This window comes from Phocoena sinus, chromosome 5 (assembly GCF_008692025.1).
Source record: "Phocoena sinus isolate mPhoSin1 chromosome 5, mPhoSin1.pri, whole genome shotgun sequence".
NCBI lineage: Eukaryota > Metazoa > Chordata > Mammalia > Artiodactyla > Phocoenidae > Phocoena > Phocoena sinus.
The window spans coordinates 93,083,125-93,098,297 of record NC_045767.1 but is presented as its reverse complement, the minus strand read 5'-3'; the positions used below and the strand labels follow the sequence as shown (position 1 = coordinate 93,098,297).

At 41.4% G+C, this 15,173-nt stretch overlaps 1 protein-coding gene across 4 annotated transcripts in view; it reads right to left on the bottom strand.

Annotated features, from left to right (window-relative positions):
• Window positions 1-14,200, bottom strand: part of ART3 (ADP-ribosyltransferase 3) — a 37,878-nt gene extending 23,678 nt beyond the window's left edge. For 3 of the 4 annotated variants that reach the window (XM_032633454.1, XM_032633455.1, XM_032633456.1), the window contains exons 1-3: window positions 14,091-14,200; window positions 12,861-12,938; window positions 5,382-6,093 (exon numbers count right to left, since the gene is read on the bottom strand). In XM_032633454.1, the coding sequence (XP_032489345.1) occupies window positions 5,382-6,093; window positions 12,861-12,929 (781 nt within the window). In that variant the 5' untranslated portion in view covers window positions 12,930-12,938; window positions 14,091-14,200. Of the gene's footprint in view, window positions 1-5,381; window positions 6,094-12,860; window positions 12,939-14,090 lie in introns of those variants that run through there. The other variant, XM_032633453.1, reaches the window with a different exon arrangement.
• Window positions 14,201-15,173: the final 973 nt, after the last annotated feature.

Genomic DNA, 15,173 nt, shown 5'->3' with positions numbered 1-15,173 from the left:
GCTGGGAAGTACGTCTTTCCCAGTCAAGTATTATGATGACTGCAGCCTTGTGAGAGATCCCGAGTCAAAAGACCCAGGTACACTGAACCCAGATTCCTGACACAGCAACTATGAGACAATAAATGTTGTTTTTAGCCACTAAATTTTGGAGTAATTTGTTATGCAGTGATGGATAACTAATACAGGTGTGAGGGTCAGTTTTATGTATCAACTTGTCTAGGATACAGTCCCTAGTTATTCAATCAAACATTAATCTAAGTTGTTGCCTTGAAGGTATTTTGTAGATGGGATTAAAATCTATAATCAGTTACCTTTATATAAGGGAGATTATCCAAGATAATCTGGTGGGCCTGACACAATGAATAGAAAGGCCTTAAGCACTTAGGCTTCCCAAAAGAAGAAATTCTGCCTGTGGGCAGAGCTTCAGTTCATACCCAAGAATTCCAGCCTGCCCTTCCTGACAGCCTGACCTATGGATTTCAGACTTGTCTTGCTAGCCCATACAATAATGTAAGCCAATTCCTTACAACTGATTCTGTTTCTCTGGTTGGAAACCTTGACTGATACAGTCAGCATGAACAAGTATGGTGGGTGAAAGTCTGGAGGGGGCTGGTAATGAAGAGTTCTCCCTTTATAGGAAAAGTTCTCCCTTTTCCTATAAATATGGAATAAACAGTCTGAACAGCCTTCCAAATGTTCTAGGCATTGATTCATAATGTGAATTTCTCGAGGTGATAGATATGTGATATCTATCTTCCTATCTGGTTTATCTATACGGAATCTTGTTGAATCCCCAATCCCAGACAACAACACAGAAACTTCGCTACTCCCAAGGAAGGCTAAAAGAGTGTCCATCAGAACGAATGAAGGTACTTATATTTGATGAACCCTCAAGTGCTAGGGGTGGATTTATAAAAAATAAATCTGGATAGCTCTGTAGGTTCATCTTCTTTCCCCCTTTTGATGGCTTAGCAGAGGGTTGCCTCAACAGGTCTGAGTAAGCTCAACAAAACAGACTGACACCAGCCACTGGAGTTCAGGGGCTCTTCCTTTCTAACAAGATTACTTCTGCAGTCAGGGAACACTGATATTCCCTGCCCCCATGACTCTATTAATATGTAAAATATATTTACATATATACCGTCTGGTCCCTCTCTAAGGAAATACTGTCCAAAATATCAGATGATCTATGACCAGCCTGTTCAGTAAAATAATGAGAGTTCAGGGGATGAGGTATACTCTACTATTTCTCTGCTTATAAGTTTTCTTCCAATAAATCATATTATATCTACACTGTAAGGTGCATGAAATCTCAAAGCTATGGCTTCCTACCAGGTATTTATAATTCATCTATAGTCCTCCCAATCCAAGTGCAGTTTTCAGATGGGGTCATTTTAAACGATGAGGAATGTAGCCTGATTACACAGCTGACATTCTACTTTTATCAAGTTTTCTAGAAAAACAGTATAAAAGAAGGTTAACCTGCGGTAGTAATTTTCCCATTAGGACAGATCAAGGGTTTTGTTACCATTTACTTACTCCCGTTATCTTGGATTAATACGAGTATCTTTGACCACCAGGAATTATCCTCTCCACTTCCTAACCAGCTGAACTATTTGCTTTAGCTGGTAAGGCCCACATACATTTTTATCTTGAAAATCACAAGCAAGTTTAAAGTAACAGCACAGGACTGCGTTAGCACACCAAATTTAGCACAGTATAATTTTTTAATCACTTTCATAAATGCTGCCTTTTTACATCCAGAGGTATAGTCAGTCACAGTGGAACAAGGTTCTGATTATATCCTCCTGGCTTGAGCTTTGAAAACCCCTGGTTATTATCCTTCATAGTGTTTCAAACAGCCTAGCTTTTAATGATCCCTTCAGGGTGTTTTTGATCCTGAGTTCCCATTAGTTACCTCCAGATGGCAGCAGAGGACACTGGTCAGACTCCAGCTTAGAGGTAAAGCAACACAATCAAGTGCAGGGGCCTGACTTTGCCAGAGCTCTCCAAACAAATAGCACAGGTGAGCCCCCACGGAGGTTTTCCCTTGTGGCTGGTTTGAACATTAACCTGCTGTGTAGCCTCTGCCTGCCTTTCTGGGCAGGCCCGCAGAAGTTTGCCCACTCTCCTCCCCTTTCCTCACACGGGGCTCATAACACACTTCCCCATGTAGGTCTGAGACTTGGCTTATTCTGAATCAACCCAGTGGCTCCACCCCTTTTGTTTATCGTAATGCTACTCACAAACGTGAACTCTGTGGGCTCCACTGCCCACCTCTGTTCATCAACCAGACACGAGTGACTGATCTGGCCTACTGCAGCTACCGTAGCCAGGGTTTCTGCAGAGCCAATGGCTCCAGAAATAGCATTTGGCTGAGTGCATTAGAAGCACCAAAAGTGGTATCATTTTGTCAGCCCGGCTGCAACTGGGTTTCTGGCTATAATGTGCTGGTAAAATTGGACAGGTTCTGGGGTGGAGAACGGGGGTTCTGACTTGTAGGGTTTGCTGATGTCCATGGTATAACTCTCATCCACGGCCAATTTCAAGCCATCGTGATGTATGAGGAATTGCCAAGAGATATATGCCCACAGTCAGCTCCCGTAAGCTGGTATGAACTGGCTCCAACTGGCTTCGATTTTGGTCAGGTCCAGTGTATGGCTGGGCGAGGGAAATGGGCACTCTTCCTCTCAACATAAACTTGCTCGCTTCAGTCTTCATCTGCCCCCTCAAGGAGAACAGTTGGTCTAACTTCCAACTCAGGGCCAGGACTAAGGTGAGGCAAATGAGGTGTTTAGAGCGCAAAATTTAAGGAGGCACTTGCTCTTAGGATCACGCAGGCGCAGGTTGTGCAAGTATATGACCCTAAGCATGAAGACGTCCTTAAATTTTGTGCCCCAGGGATCTCAATGGCCACATAGCTTCTGCCATTAAATCAAAAGTGGACCAGCTCCCCTCCCCACTCCATCTCACAGGTATAATCTCATCAGCACTTCCCTACCTGTTCTTTTTTATCTCATAATGCACTGGCACATTTGAGTCAAGGTCTAAAAGTCTATCCCACTTCCAAGGCCCTACTTCAATACTCGCTCTGTTTGACCAGCAGCTATAGTTTGGGGTTCACCTAGACAATCATACTCATAAGACCCCAAAAGGCATCCCCTCACCAGTTTACTCAGTTTTGCAGAAGCATGAAAGGCAGGGAACACAGCATACCTATTAAAGGGTAGCATCAGTGATACACCTTCAATGCAAGTCCTCACAGCAGTCCAGGGCTGTCCTTCACTCCCCAGAATCTCAAATACAAGAAAACAAGGTTACACAGGTGGGTGCAAGAACTATCCTAGCTTAGTAGCCTCATGCCACACACAGAAGACAACATCTCTTATATCAATCACGCCATGAGTACTCCAGGACTCAGCAAGAAGAATACCTCAGTATGTCACACCACATTCAGAAATGCCCAAAGCTATGGCTTCCCTCCAGGTATTCATACTTCATTCACAACCCCGCAGCTCAGAGGCACTGTAACGGTCAACGGTTATGTTTACCGTTAGGGAGTGTTGTATGGTTATACAGTTGTCATTCCACCTTTAGGAGATTACAGAGAAATAGTGCTAGAAGAAGATCAACAAGAGGCCATTTTCATAAGAGGAAGGAGAAAGGGTTTTGTTAACCCTTTACTCATATACCCCAAAGCACAATACCATAAAATTTCAGAACACTGGCGATAAATATCCTAAAACCTCCCAGAGGGCAAAACAAGTCTCATTCAAAGTTTTAGCAATTAGAATGGCTTCACACTTTTTAACAGCAGCATCAGAAACTAAAAGACAATGAAGGAACATCTCCAAAATTCCAAGGAAAATAATTTCCAAGACAAAAATACAAATCTACAAACTATTATTCAAGGTCTCAAAGATAGATTTTTCAGGTATACAAAGTCTCAGAAAATTTGCCTCAATATCTCTTTTCTCAGAAAACTTCTGAAGAATCCCTACCCCTTCCAAACAAAGGAGTAATTCAAGAAAGAGAAGGAAATCCAAGATATAAGGGATTCCTCATAGGGGAGAAGCAAAAGAAAGTCTCAGAATAGTAGTGAGGAGAGATTTCAGGATATTTTCATAAAGCAAGATGATGGAATCCAGGAGTATATCCAGAAAAAAAAAGAGAGAGTATCTGACATACCTAAATGTATTAAGAGGAGATTTATATTTCTAAGGATTCAGGGGGTGAATTATTGATGGGATATAAAAAGCTAAGGAGGGGCTTCCCTGGTGGCGTAGTGGTTGCGAGTCCGCCTGCCGATGCAGGGGACACGGGTTCGTGCCCCGGTCCGGGAAGATCCCACATGCCGCGGAGTGGCTGGGCCCGTGAGCCATGGCCGCTGAGCCTGCGCGTCCGGAGCCTGTGCTCCGCAACGGGAGAGGCCACAACAGTGAAAGGCCCGCGTACCGCAAAAAAAAAAAAAAAAAAAAAAAAAAAAAAGCTAAGGAAACAGAAAATCATACAACTAATAACTCTGAGGTAAAAGTAGTACTTCAAAACAAAACGGTACCAGTCTTTACTACACTGGGAGAATGGGAAGGGGAAAGGCACAAATGTTGAGGAGGGTGGTGGTGATCAGATTCTTCTAATTCCCTTCTCCCCTGCCTCCCTACACGACAGAGTCTGGAAAAGCTAATTACCCTCTTTGCAAGATTTTCTTGTAGTTACAGACGATCAAGTAGCTGTTCTGGTCGATGATATGCAATCAGAAGTCTACTCGGAATTTCTCGGAAAGCTTTTACCCTCCTGATTAAACAGGCAGATTTGGCTGCCATCCTCCTATCCTTTCTTTTTGTCTTGAACATGGATTGCCGCCTACAGCTGCCAACAGTCACACTGAAAACATGAATCAACAAACCAACATGCTCAAATTGGTGGAGGACAAAGAGTCTGAGTTACTAATGACGTAGTCGAGCCCCTGTACCAACTCTGGACAGCCCACCTCCAGACTTCCAATTGAATGACAGCCACCAGGCAGGTTTTGTTCCTTGGCCTATACCCACTAGATGCTAGCAGCAACTAAAGATGGTCGTGACAATTAAAAATGTTTCCAGCTACGGTCAACTGACCCTACTGGGCAAAACTGTTAGCTGAGAACCATTACCTTATATTAGTATTTTGGTTTTTTAACTTTCAATAATACCGTAAATGTATTATTTTGATACAATTAAATTATGAAAAAAGAAACTAACAGTATGAAAAGAGCTAGATGAGAGACCACCAATGTCTTGTCTCCTTTTAAAACCTCCCAATTTTCTTCCTGACCTCTCCCTGGGCCTAAGAGTCTCACTCCTTCTTTCCCAGACATGCACAGACAGAACAGAGACACTTACCACCTAGAAATGCACACTCATAATGGCTGCAGGTCTTGTTTGTGCTTTGAAGGATAAGGTTATTGCCAGTCCCATCCTGTGACACATGAAAAACCTCATTCAGGGGTATTAAAATAATTCTTTCACCTTCTTTATCAAAAAATTTTTCAACGGCAATTCCAAAGCACGTGTTGATGGTTAACAGAACGTCTTGGTCATTAGCAACTTGAGGTTTGGTTGAATATGCCAAGGTGAAATGGCCAAATCGGACTTGGTTTAGTCCTCCAAATGTAAATAAAGTAGTCTGCCTTACGCTATACACCACGTTTTTGTAACTGTTCTCACAAGGTCTTCTCAGCAACTGCAGAGCTTTCGTCAGGTAAAAATGAAAAGCTTTGAACTGGAAGCCATAGACATAATCTTTTCGAGACTGGCCAGCCATTCTCCCAGCTTCATTAAACAGATGGTAAAAGGAAGTTTGCTCTTGAGCTTCAGAAACATATGCCATCAGGGCTATTCCATGGTTATCCTTAAAACCCATAGGGAGAAAGAGCTGAGTCTTCCGAGCTTCCCACTTGGCTTCTGCATTTTCCCACACATCTTCCAAGAGCTGGAGGCTTGCTTTTTCCTCCTTGAGCAGCTGGGGAACATATTTGAGTTCCATCCTGTCAGTGCATTTCAGGTATTCGTCATCAAATGCATTGTCTGCCATATCTAACATTTCAGCTTGTACCTTCAAAGGAAAAGGACATTAATACTCTTGAAATAAAGGTATTCGGTGTACATCATTTCTCTCAGTTTATCGCATCCACCCCCTCATGCCCAGACTCTCTCCCTTGCTTACAATCAACTTTGGGTATGTTTTTTACGTAGGAAGTATCTTCCACTGCTAATGATAACTTTTCTCACATATTTGTATGAAAGAGTAAATGACCATGCCTACAACTCATTCGTTTGAACCCTGTGGTACAGAGGAAAGAACAATGAGGGTGAAACTGAAGAAAGTGGGTGGCAGTCCTGGCTTTGAACAATATTCTTAGCTAATTTCCTCAACCACTCAAGACTGTTGAGTGAATTTGAAATATCTTGTGTGAAACGCTTTACATGAAGGATAAATATATAAAGGCAAACATTACCTCTTTTGCTCTGAGGATGCCCCCTCCCCCTGGTCTGTGTGGTTCAGCTAGGACTGATTCTGCATCTTCAGCCCCCATGATAAGCAACGATGCAGGCTTAAAGACCAGAGCACTCCCAGAAAAACAAAAGGCTTTCTTTCCCTATAACCATAAGCTCTAAGGATAATATTGGCTTGTGGCAGCCAATAGTTATCCATTTAGTCCCACGGAGAATCCTGTCTACAAATAAAGCCAACAAAGGAAGGTCTGCAGAGCTGAGAGGTGAAGAGAGAGAAGAGGGCCTGATAACATTACTTAAGGCCTGAGTCTAGCTTTACCTGGAAACGGTATGTTGCTTCAGTCATAAGAATCAGTAAATTCCCTATTTATCTGAGCTAGTTTGAATTGTCTTTCCGTTACAAGTAACTGGAAAAGGACTAAGCATCTTTCAATGACACACATAACGTAAGAAGCAGGGCAGTGTGGTGTCACGAACACTACTAGCTTTGAATCAGATAGATCTGGGTTCAAACTCCATTTCTGTTACTAACTGGGTACTAATTACTTATGGGAAAGTTACTTGACATTTCTGAGCTTCAATTTTTTTCATCTAAGAAAATGAGGATAACGTGAGGAAATAATATCTTAATTGTAGGATTGTCGTGAGGATTAAGTGATGTAATGAATACAGGCAAAGTCCTTAGCCCCATGCCTTAGCCCCAAGGCACATATCAAGCCTTCAACGAGCTGTGATTATTCTTGTCATTTCGTAATAGGAATATATGTACAGTCTTCCCTCAGTATCCATGGGGGATTGGTCCCAGGAGCCCCCGCAAACACCAAAATCCACAAATGCTCAAGTTCCTTATAAAACTGGCATAGTACAGCCTTCCCCGGCGGTCCAGTGGTTAAGGCTCCGCGCTTGCACAAACCGGGGGTGCTGGTTTGAACCCTGGTTGGGGAACTAAGATCCTGCATACCATGTGGTGCAGCCAAAAAAAAAAAAAAGGTGCAGTACAATGAATACAATGGGCCCTCTCTACCTGCGGGGTCATGCATGGATGGATATGGAGGGCAGACTGTATTATACTGTAAGTTTCTCAAGGGCACGATATGTATCACAGTTATCTTCTGAATTCCAAGCACCTAGCATAGCAACTGGCAAAATATTTAGTTCAAGTGAACTAAGTAAGAACCCTGTGCTCAGGCCTATGGATCAAAACACAGGATGAGCACATCTGCCCAGAGACACCATCTAAGGGTTTCTACAAGTAAAAGGGTAATGCCCTCCATATCATTGTGTCTTTCCACTGCTCTATACTTGTATAGAGTATATAGCTGCTATAGCTGCTATAGACTATATACAACTATATGCAAGTATAGAGTATATAGTTGCAACCTCAGTTGGAGACTTTATAGAAACACTTAGCCAGGATCTCTTAAAGTTGCAGGCTCCATGTGAATGATTCTTAAAGCGTGTGAGTGTGTGTGTGGAAAGGAAGAGGCAGTGCAGGGAACCAACTTAAGCAAGCAGAACATAACTTGGTTCCATATCCCACACTATCTCCTTCTCACCATCTCTCTTCTCCCCTCATAGTCAAATTTCTTCAAAAAGACATCCACCTTTGCCATCTCCGTTTCATTTCCACTCATATCCCAACCCTCTTCATTCCGTTCTCCCACCCCCATTCCTCCATCCAAGTAGCTCTCACTAAGGAAACATTTCTTCTTAGACTCCTTTGCAGATCTAGCATATTTTCGTTGGCCATTAAACGCTGGTGTTTCTCAAGGCTACTTATTTTCCAACTCTCAGTTCTACCCTTAGGCAATTATATAAGACCCATAGTTTCAGTTATCATCTAAATACTTCTGACCTGTCCTGTAAGTGCAAGAGCTGTATAGCAACTGCCTACTTAATAACTCCACTTGAATTGCTCAAAGACCCTTCAAACAAAACAATCTAAGACCAAGACCAAACTTATAATCTTACTGCCTACAACTACCATCAACCTAGTCCTTATATAAAACCATCTATTCATTTGTGAAATTTTCTTAGATTTCTCCTCAGTCACCCACTGTGCCCACTTCATCGTTAAGGCCTAACAAACTTCTCCAGAGTGCTTTCTGTATGGGAAGCACTAAGTGTTCATATATACTAATTCATTTAATCTTCATGGTAACCCTGTGAAGTAGGTAGGTACTATTATTCGTTCCTTTTTTAAGGGTGAGGAAACTAAGGCACAGAGAGATTAACTTGTTTGGAACTGATATTTGAACCCAGGCAATCTGGCTCCAGAGTCCGTTCTCTTAACCAAAGTGTTGTGTTTCTGATGATGAAGATCACTGACATTTATGTAGCACTTTTTAAAAAAAGAGTTTAATTTTGTCCTCATAACAACCCTTATGAAAGGCTGGGCAGGCAATTCACAACACCGTTTTACGAATGTAGGAATTGTGTTGGCATCAGAAACGGTCTTGATTACCAGCCACAGAATATTCTGCTGGGGAAGTCACTGAGACCCTGAACTCCTGGGTCTGTAGGTCACTTTCTTGAAGTGGGAATTTGAGCTTCATGAGATCAAATCATTGCCATCTCCTAGCCAAGAAATGCACTTTTGTCCACAGCACAGAATGTACCAGAGTGCATCTTGGGCGCCAACGCCTAATTTATGTTCAAGACTTCAACATCTTATAAGACATCACACCCTGAAACCACCACCCCACATTCCTCACACCATATCAAGGGTTGATCCAATATGATCCTGTCTTTCCCCCTGTGCCTCTAACTAGTCTCTGCATGTCTAATTTTAGACATCAAGTCTTTCTGGCCAAAGGCCACCGCTGATTGTGTGTTCTGTATAGTGAGTACCTTGAGCACTGAAAAAGCCCACAAATGCCACCACAATTCAGGGGAAACTGAATGGACAAGGAACAGGTACAAAGGCTAGGTGAACACACTGATTATATTTTCTTCCTCTGAGTTATCCATTGAAACAAAATCCTATATGGATGAAATTCAATTACCAAAGGTTTATTACAAAAATGTAAAAATGACCTAAATGGTTAAAAAAAGAAATTGGTTAAACAAATTATGAAACATTCATAAAACAAACACATCAAATTTATGTTGCAGAAGAATATTAAAAAGGCAAATCAAAACCACAGTGAACCCTGAGAAAACCAAAATTCAAAGAGAGTCATGTACCAAAATGTTCATTGCAGCTCTATTTACAATAGCCAGGACATGGAAACAACCTAAGCGCCCATCATCGGATGAATGGATAAAGAAGATGTGGCACATATACACAATGGAATATTACTCAGCCTTAAAAAGAAATGAAATTGAGCTATTTGTAATGAGATGGATAGACCTAGAATCTGTCATACAGAGTGAAGTAAGTCAGAAAGAAAAAGACAAATACCGTATGCTAACACATATATATGGAATTTAAGGGAAAAAAATGTCATGAAGAACCTAGGGGTAAGATAGGAATAAAGAGGCAGACCTACTGGAGAACGGACTTAAGCATATGGGGAGGGGGAAGGGTGAGTTTTGACAGGGCGAGAGAGAGTCATGGACATATACACACTAACAAACGTAGTAAGGTAGATAGCTGGGGGGAAGCAGCCGCAAGGCACAGGGATATTAGCTCGGTGCTTTGTGACAGCCTGGAAGGGTGGGATGGGGAGAGTGGGAGGGAGGGAGACGCAAGAGGGAAGACATATGGGAACATATGTATATGTATAGCTGATTCACTTTGTTGTAAAGCAGAAACTAACACACCATTGTAAAGCAATTATACCCCAATAAAGATGTTTAAAAAAAAAAAAAAAAAAAAAAAAACCACAGTGAGATACCACCTCACACCCATTAGGATGGCTATAAAGATAAGGAAGAAAAAGGAAAATAGGGACTTCCTTGGCGGCTCAGTGGTTAAGAACTCGCCTGCCAAGGCAGGAGACACGAGACACAGGTTCGACCTCTGGTCTGGGAAGATCCCACATACTTCGGAACAACTAAGCCCGTGCATCACAACTACTGAGCTTGTGTGCCACAACTACCGAAGCTCACGTGCCTAGAGCCCGTGCTCCGCAACAAGAGAAGCCACCACAATGAGAAGCCTGTGCACTGCAACAAAGAGTAGCCCCCACTCACTGCAAATAGAGAAAGCCTGCGCGCAGCAACGAAGACCCAACACAGCCAAAAAAAAAGGAAAACAGCAAGTGTCAGCCAGGATGTAGAGAAATAGAACCCTCATACCCTGTTGTATAAGTAATTAAAATGGTGCAGCCACTGTGGAAAAGTTTGGGGTACTTCCTCAAAATATTAAACATAGAGTCACATGACCCAGCAATTCTACTCCTGGGTATATACCCAAGAGAACTGAAAATATATGTTCCCACAAACAAAAACCTTTGCATGAAAGTTTGTGGCAGGACTATTCATTCATAAGAACAAAAAAGTGGGGCCAACCCAAATGTCCATCAATTAATGAATGGATAAAAAAAAAGTGGCATAACCATACAATAGAATATTATTAAACAAAAAAGAAGGATGTGCTAATATACACTGCAACATGGATGAACCCTGAAAATGTTATGCTAAGTAAAAGAAGCCACACAAAAGGCCAGATATTGTATGATTCCATTCAGATAAAATGTCCAGAATATGCAAATCCATAGAGACAAAGTGCATCCCAGGGGATGCAGGGAAGAGGGAATTGGGACTGACTGCTTATAGCTACAGGATTTCTTTTTTGGCATGATGGGAATGTCCTATAATGAGATAGTGGTGATGGTTGCACAGCATAGTGAATATATGAAAATCACTGAACTGTACACTTTAAAATGGTATATTTGGGGGACTTCCCTGGTGGAGCAGCGGTTAAGAATCCACCTGCCAATGCAGGGGACACGGATTCGATCCCTGGGCCAGGAAGATCCCACATGCCGCAGAGCAACTAAGCCCATGCGCCACAACTACTGAGACTGCACTCTAGAGCCCACAAGCCACAACTACTGAGCCCGTGTGCCACAACTACTGAAGCCCGTGCGCCTAGAGCCCATGCTCTGCAACAAGAGAAGCTACCACATTGAGAAGCCTGCACACGGCAACAAAGAGTAGCCCCCGCTCTCTGCAACTATAGAAAGCCCATGTGCAGCAACGAAGACCCAACACAGCCGAAATAAATTTAAAAAAAATTTTTTTTAAAGTAAAATGGTATATTTTTATATGTGAATTATACTTGAATTTTTAAAAAGTCACACTGCAGACCAGGTAACAGAATATATAGTGATTCTATAAACAATATATCAGAATATTAAATTTAAAAATGGGTAAAATTTTTAGAATTTAACACATTTTAAAGAACGTACTTCAAATCAGTGGACGAATACTCATTCAGTAGTGATGTGAGAGCTAACAATGTGGCGGGCAATATCAGGTGATATACCTGGCTCATATTTTACATAAAAATATGATAGGGACTTCCCTGGTGGCGCAGTGGTTGAGAACCTGCCTGCTAATGCAGGGGACACAGGTTCGAGCCCTGGTCCGGGAAGATCCCACATGCCGCGGAGCAACTGCCCGTGCACCACAACTACTGAGCCCGCGTTCTAGAGCCCGTGAGCCACAACTACTGAGCCCATGTGCCACAACTACTGAAGCCTGTGCGCCTAGAGCCTATGCTCCGCAACAACAGAAGCCACTGTGCTGAGAAGCCCGTGCACTGCAACGAAGAGTAGCCCCCACAACTAGAGAAAGCCCGCACACAGCAACGAAGACCCAACACAGCCAAAAATAAATAAAATTTAAAAATATATATATGATACAGAATGTTTAAAGATTCAATTGTAAAAAATAAAATCATAAACTCTCTATCAGAAAAAAAAAGAATACTGAATGTGGGAAAATAGCCGCTATATAGTTTAATGGAAAACATGTAGATAAACATTGCAGTGTCATCTTATCTAAAGAATAATACATATTTTTAGAATATCTGATGCCATGGACAGACACCTGTAGCACAATATTAACTTAAAAAGGTAAAAAAATACTATGTATAGTGTGAATCCATTTTTGTAAATTACAAACATAAACACATAGAAGAAAACTGAGAAGAATACACACCAACAGACTGAGTCTTTCCCTCTGGGTGGAAGATTGTGGATGATTTTTACTTTCCTCTTTTTGATTAATTTTAATTTTTCAATTTTCTACAGTTAACACATATCAGTGTGTAAAAGATAAGATCTACTTGTGAAAAACTAATTTACCTACTCTCTCTGTTCTCATTTCTATCATCAACCCACACAAATGCCTCAGGCAACCTTATATCAAGAGTTCCCACTCCAGTGACCACATGCTTCCCATTCCTAACATTACCTGGAAGATGTCCATTAGAATCATAGGTGCCAGTAGCATGGTGACCATTTCAAAATGTCCTGCCTTCATTTTTCTCTTCTAAATTAGAAAGAAAAAATTCCAATTTAGTAGACTTAAAGAAAAGGTTTAGGGAAGTAGAACAGGATGACACACTATATATATTTTTTCATTCTGGGTAAGAATGGGTATCATAATGGTTAGGAAGTGATTATTAATAAATTTCCAATGGCTGGAAGGGTCATTAGACTTTGTCTGGTGGTCTAACACCCTCATTCTACAGATGAGGACACCAAAGCTCAGAGAACTTCAGCAGTTTGCTCAAGATTAAATCTGTCCATTTCCATTCTCTTTTAGACATGTTGTCTCTCCCACCATAGTCACTGGTAGTCATTTTTTCTTCCTATCTCTAAATCTCCCCTCAGCATACATAGGAAACCACAAACTAAAAAACAACCGTTTTGAATTGGTCCCCTAGATCCCAGTCTCCAAGAATTCTCCAGGAGTTAGTATCCACGCATATCATCCATTCTTTGATCCTCTTTGCAAACCAAGTCATGTCCATTTGGCTAGGATGGAGGTCAGTAGTGGTAAAAACCAGAAGGTTATCCGAGGCAATCTGCTTCTCCCAAATATTCACATTTAAGAGAAGCCAAGGATAAAACAAGTGTCTTGCATAACTTTCTGAAGGCAGGAATAAGAAGGAAATGGGTAGGAAGCAATTCTAGTAAGATTATATAATTCTATTGGCTGAATGCCCAAAGTTCATGAGACAGGAGCAGGTAAACAGGAGGGTAAGAGGCCGTCAAGGGCTGAAGCTGTCCCAGAGCCATTAACTGATTCAATTAAAGACTGGTTTTAGTTCCTTCCACATACCTACAACAAAGTTGACATGGCTGGAACTGAACTGAAATCTCTTTTTTTTAATCCTACCAATCACCATATTATGGCATCTGAAAATGGGGAAGAACAGCACAGGGGAAAGAAGATAGTCTTCCCTTTGGCCCCAGATCCCCATCTTTATTCAGGAGCAGTTCCTTTCACTAAAGATATCAAAAGATAGTACAAACATGCCACTCCTGTGTGAAGCTTCCCTTTAAAAAAAAGATTTGGAAAATAATACTTGACAGATAACTGTCACAAGGCAGTATGTACCAAGCAAGCTCTGAATCAGGATTTCCTTGAAAATTCTTCACTTCCATAGTCTGAGTATAAATAAGTCAAAATGTTTACCTGGCTTTTCTGTCTGTGGAGGTTTAAATGATGCTAACTCTCAAACTGTTTCCCCAGTCTCTCAGTGGTGGTGAGCGTGTCTTCAGGATAGGAGGCTGTTGACACTGAGAGCTGAGAAGGGAATGTCTTTCCTTTTATAAACATCTCCAGCAATAGCTTGGCAGTGGCACACTACCTCATTTGTGTTCTGCTATTTATATCTGCCCCCCAGATTATCCCTTGGAATCATTACTGTTAGCACATGAAATCTCCAAGAGGCTTGTAAAGCCACAGCAATTCCCTCTAACCACACAGCGTGTTCAGCTCTGAGCCCTCAGTTCTGGGCTTCTCAGAGTGATCACTTCCCATTCCTAACCCTTTGACCCTTTGACCCTTTGACTCTGAGATGTCAGACTAAAGCAAGGATTTTACCCTAGCTAAATGGTTCGCAAAACTCAAGGGACTTGCTGTGTTAATCACTGGCAATGGTGATGGCTATCACCATTCACTCAACTGGCTTACTGTATTTTAGGTACTGTGCCAGGTGCTGGGACACACAAGTAAGTGAAATAAAGCTGAAAAGCACTCAAACTAACAGAAGACATGGATATGCATACTTAACCAGAATACATGTTAAGAATCTTAGGTACAGGCAAAGCCCAGTGAGAACACTAAGAAGGGAAGGATTTGATAATATCTACAACTATAGCTCTCATTTGAGTAAAGTACACCTAGTAAATGTACTGACTGCAGTGCTGAAGAATACTTAAGAATTCACTGACTATGGATATAAAACTGTGAAATGTCCTAGGAAATTCACGCATATGTGTATCAAATTTATTAATAGAATATTTAGAAAGTAGCAATATTCATAAAAGCCCCAAACTGCAAACCATCCAAATGCCTATAAATAGTAGAATGGATAAATTGTGGTGTATTTATACCATGGAATTTTGTATAGTATTGAAAATTAATAAACTCTTAACTATATGTTATGTGCATAAATACCACAAATTTTAAACCTATGAACAGATACAAACATCTACACACTGAATGATTTAATTAGTATAGAGTACAAAATCAGGCAAAACACTTCTATGGCAT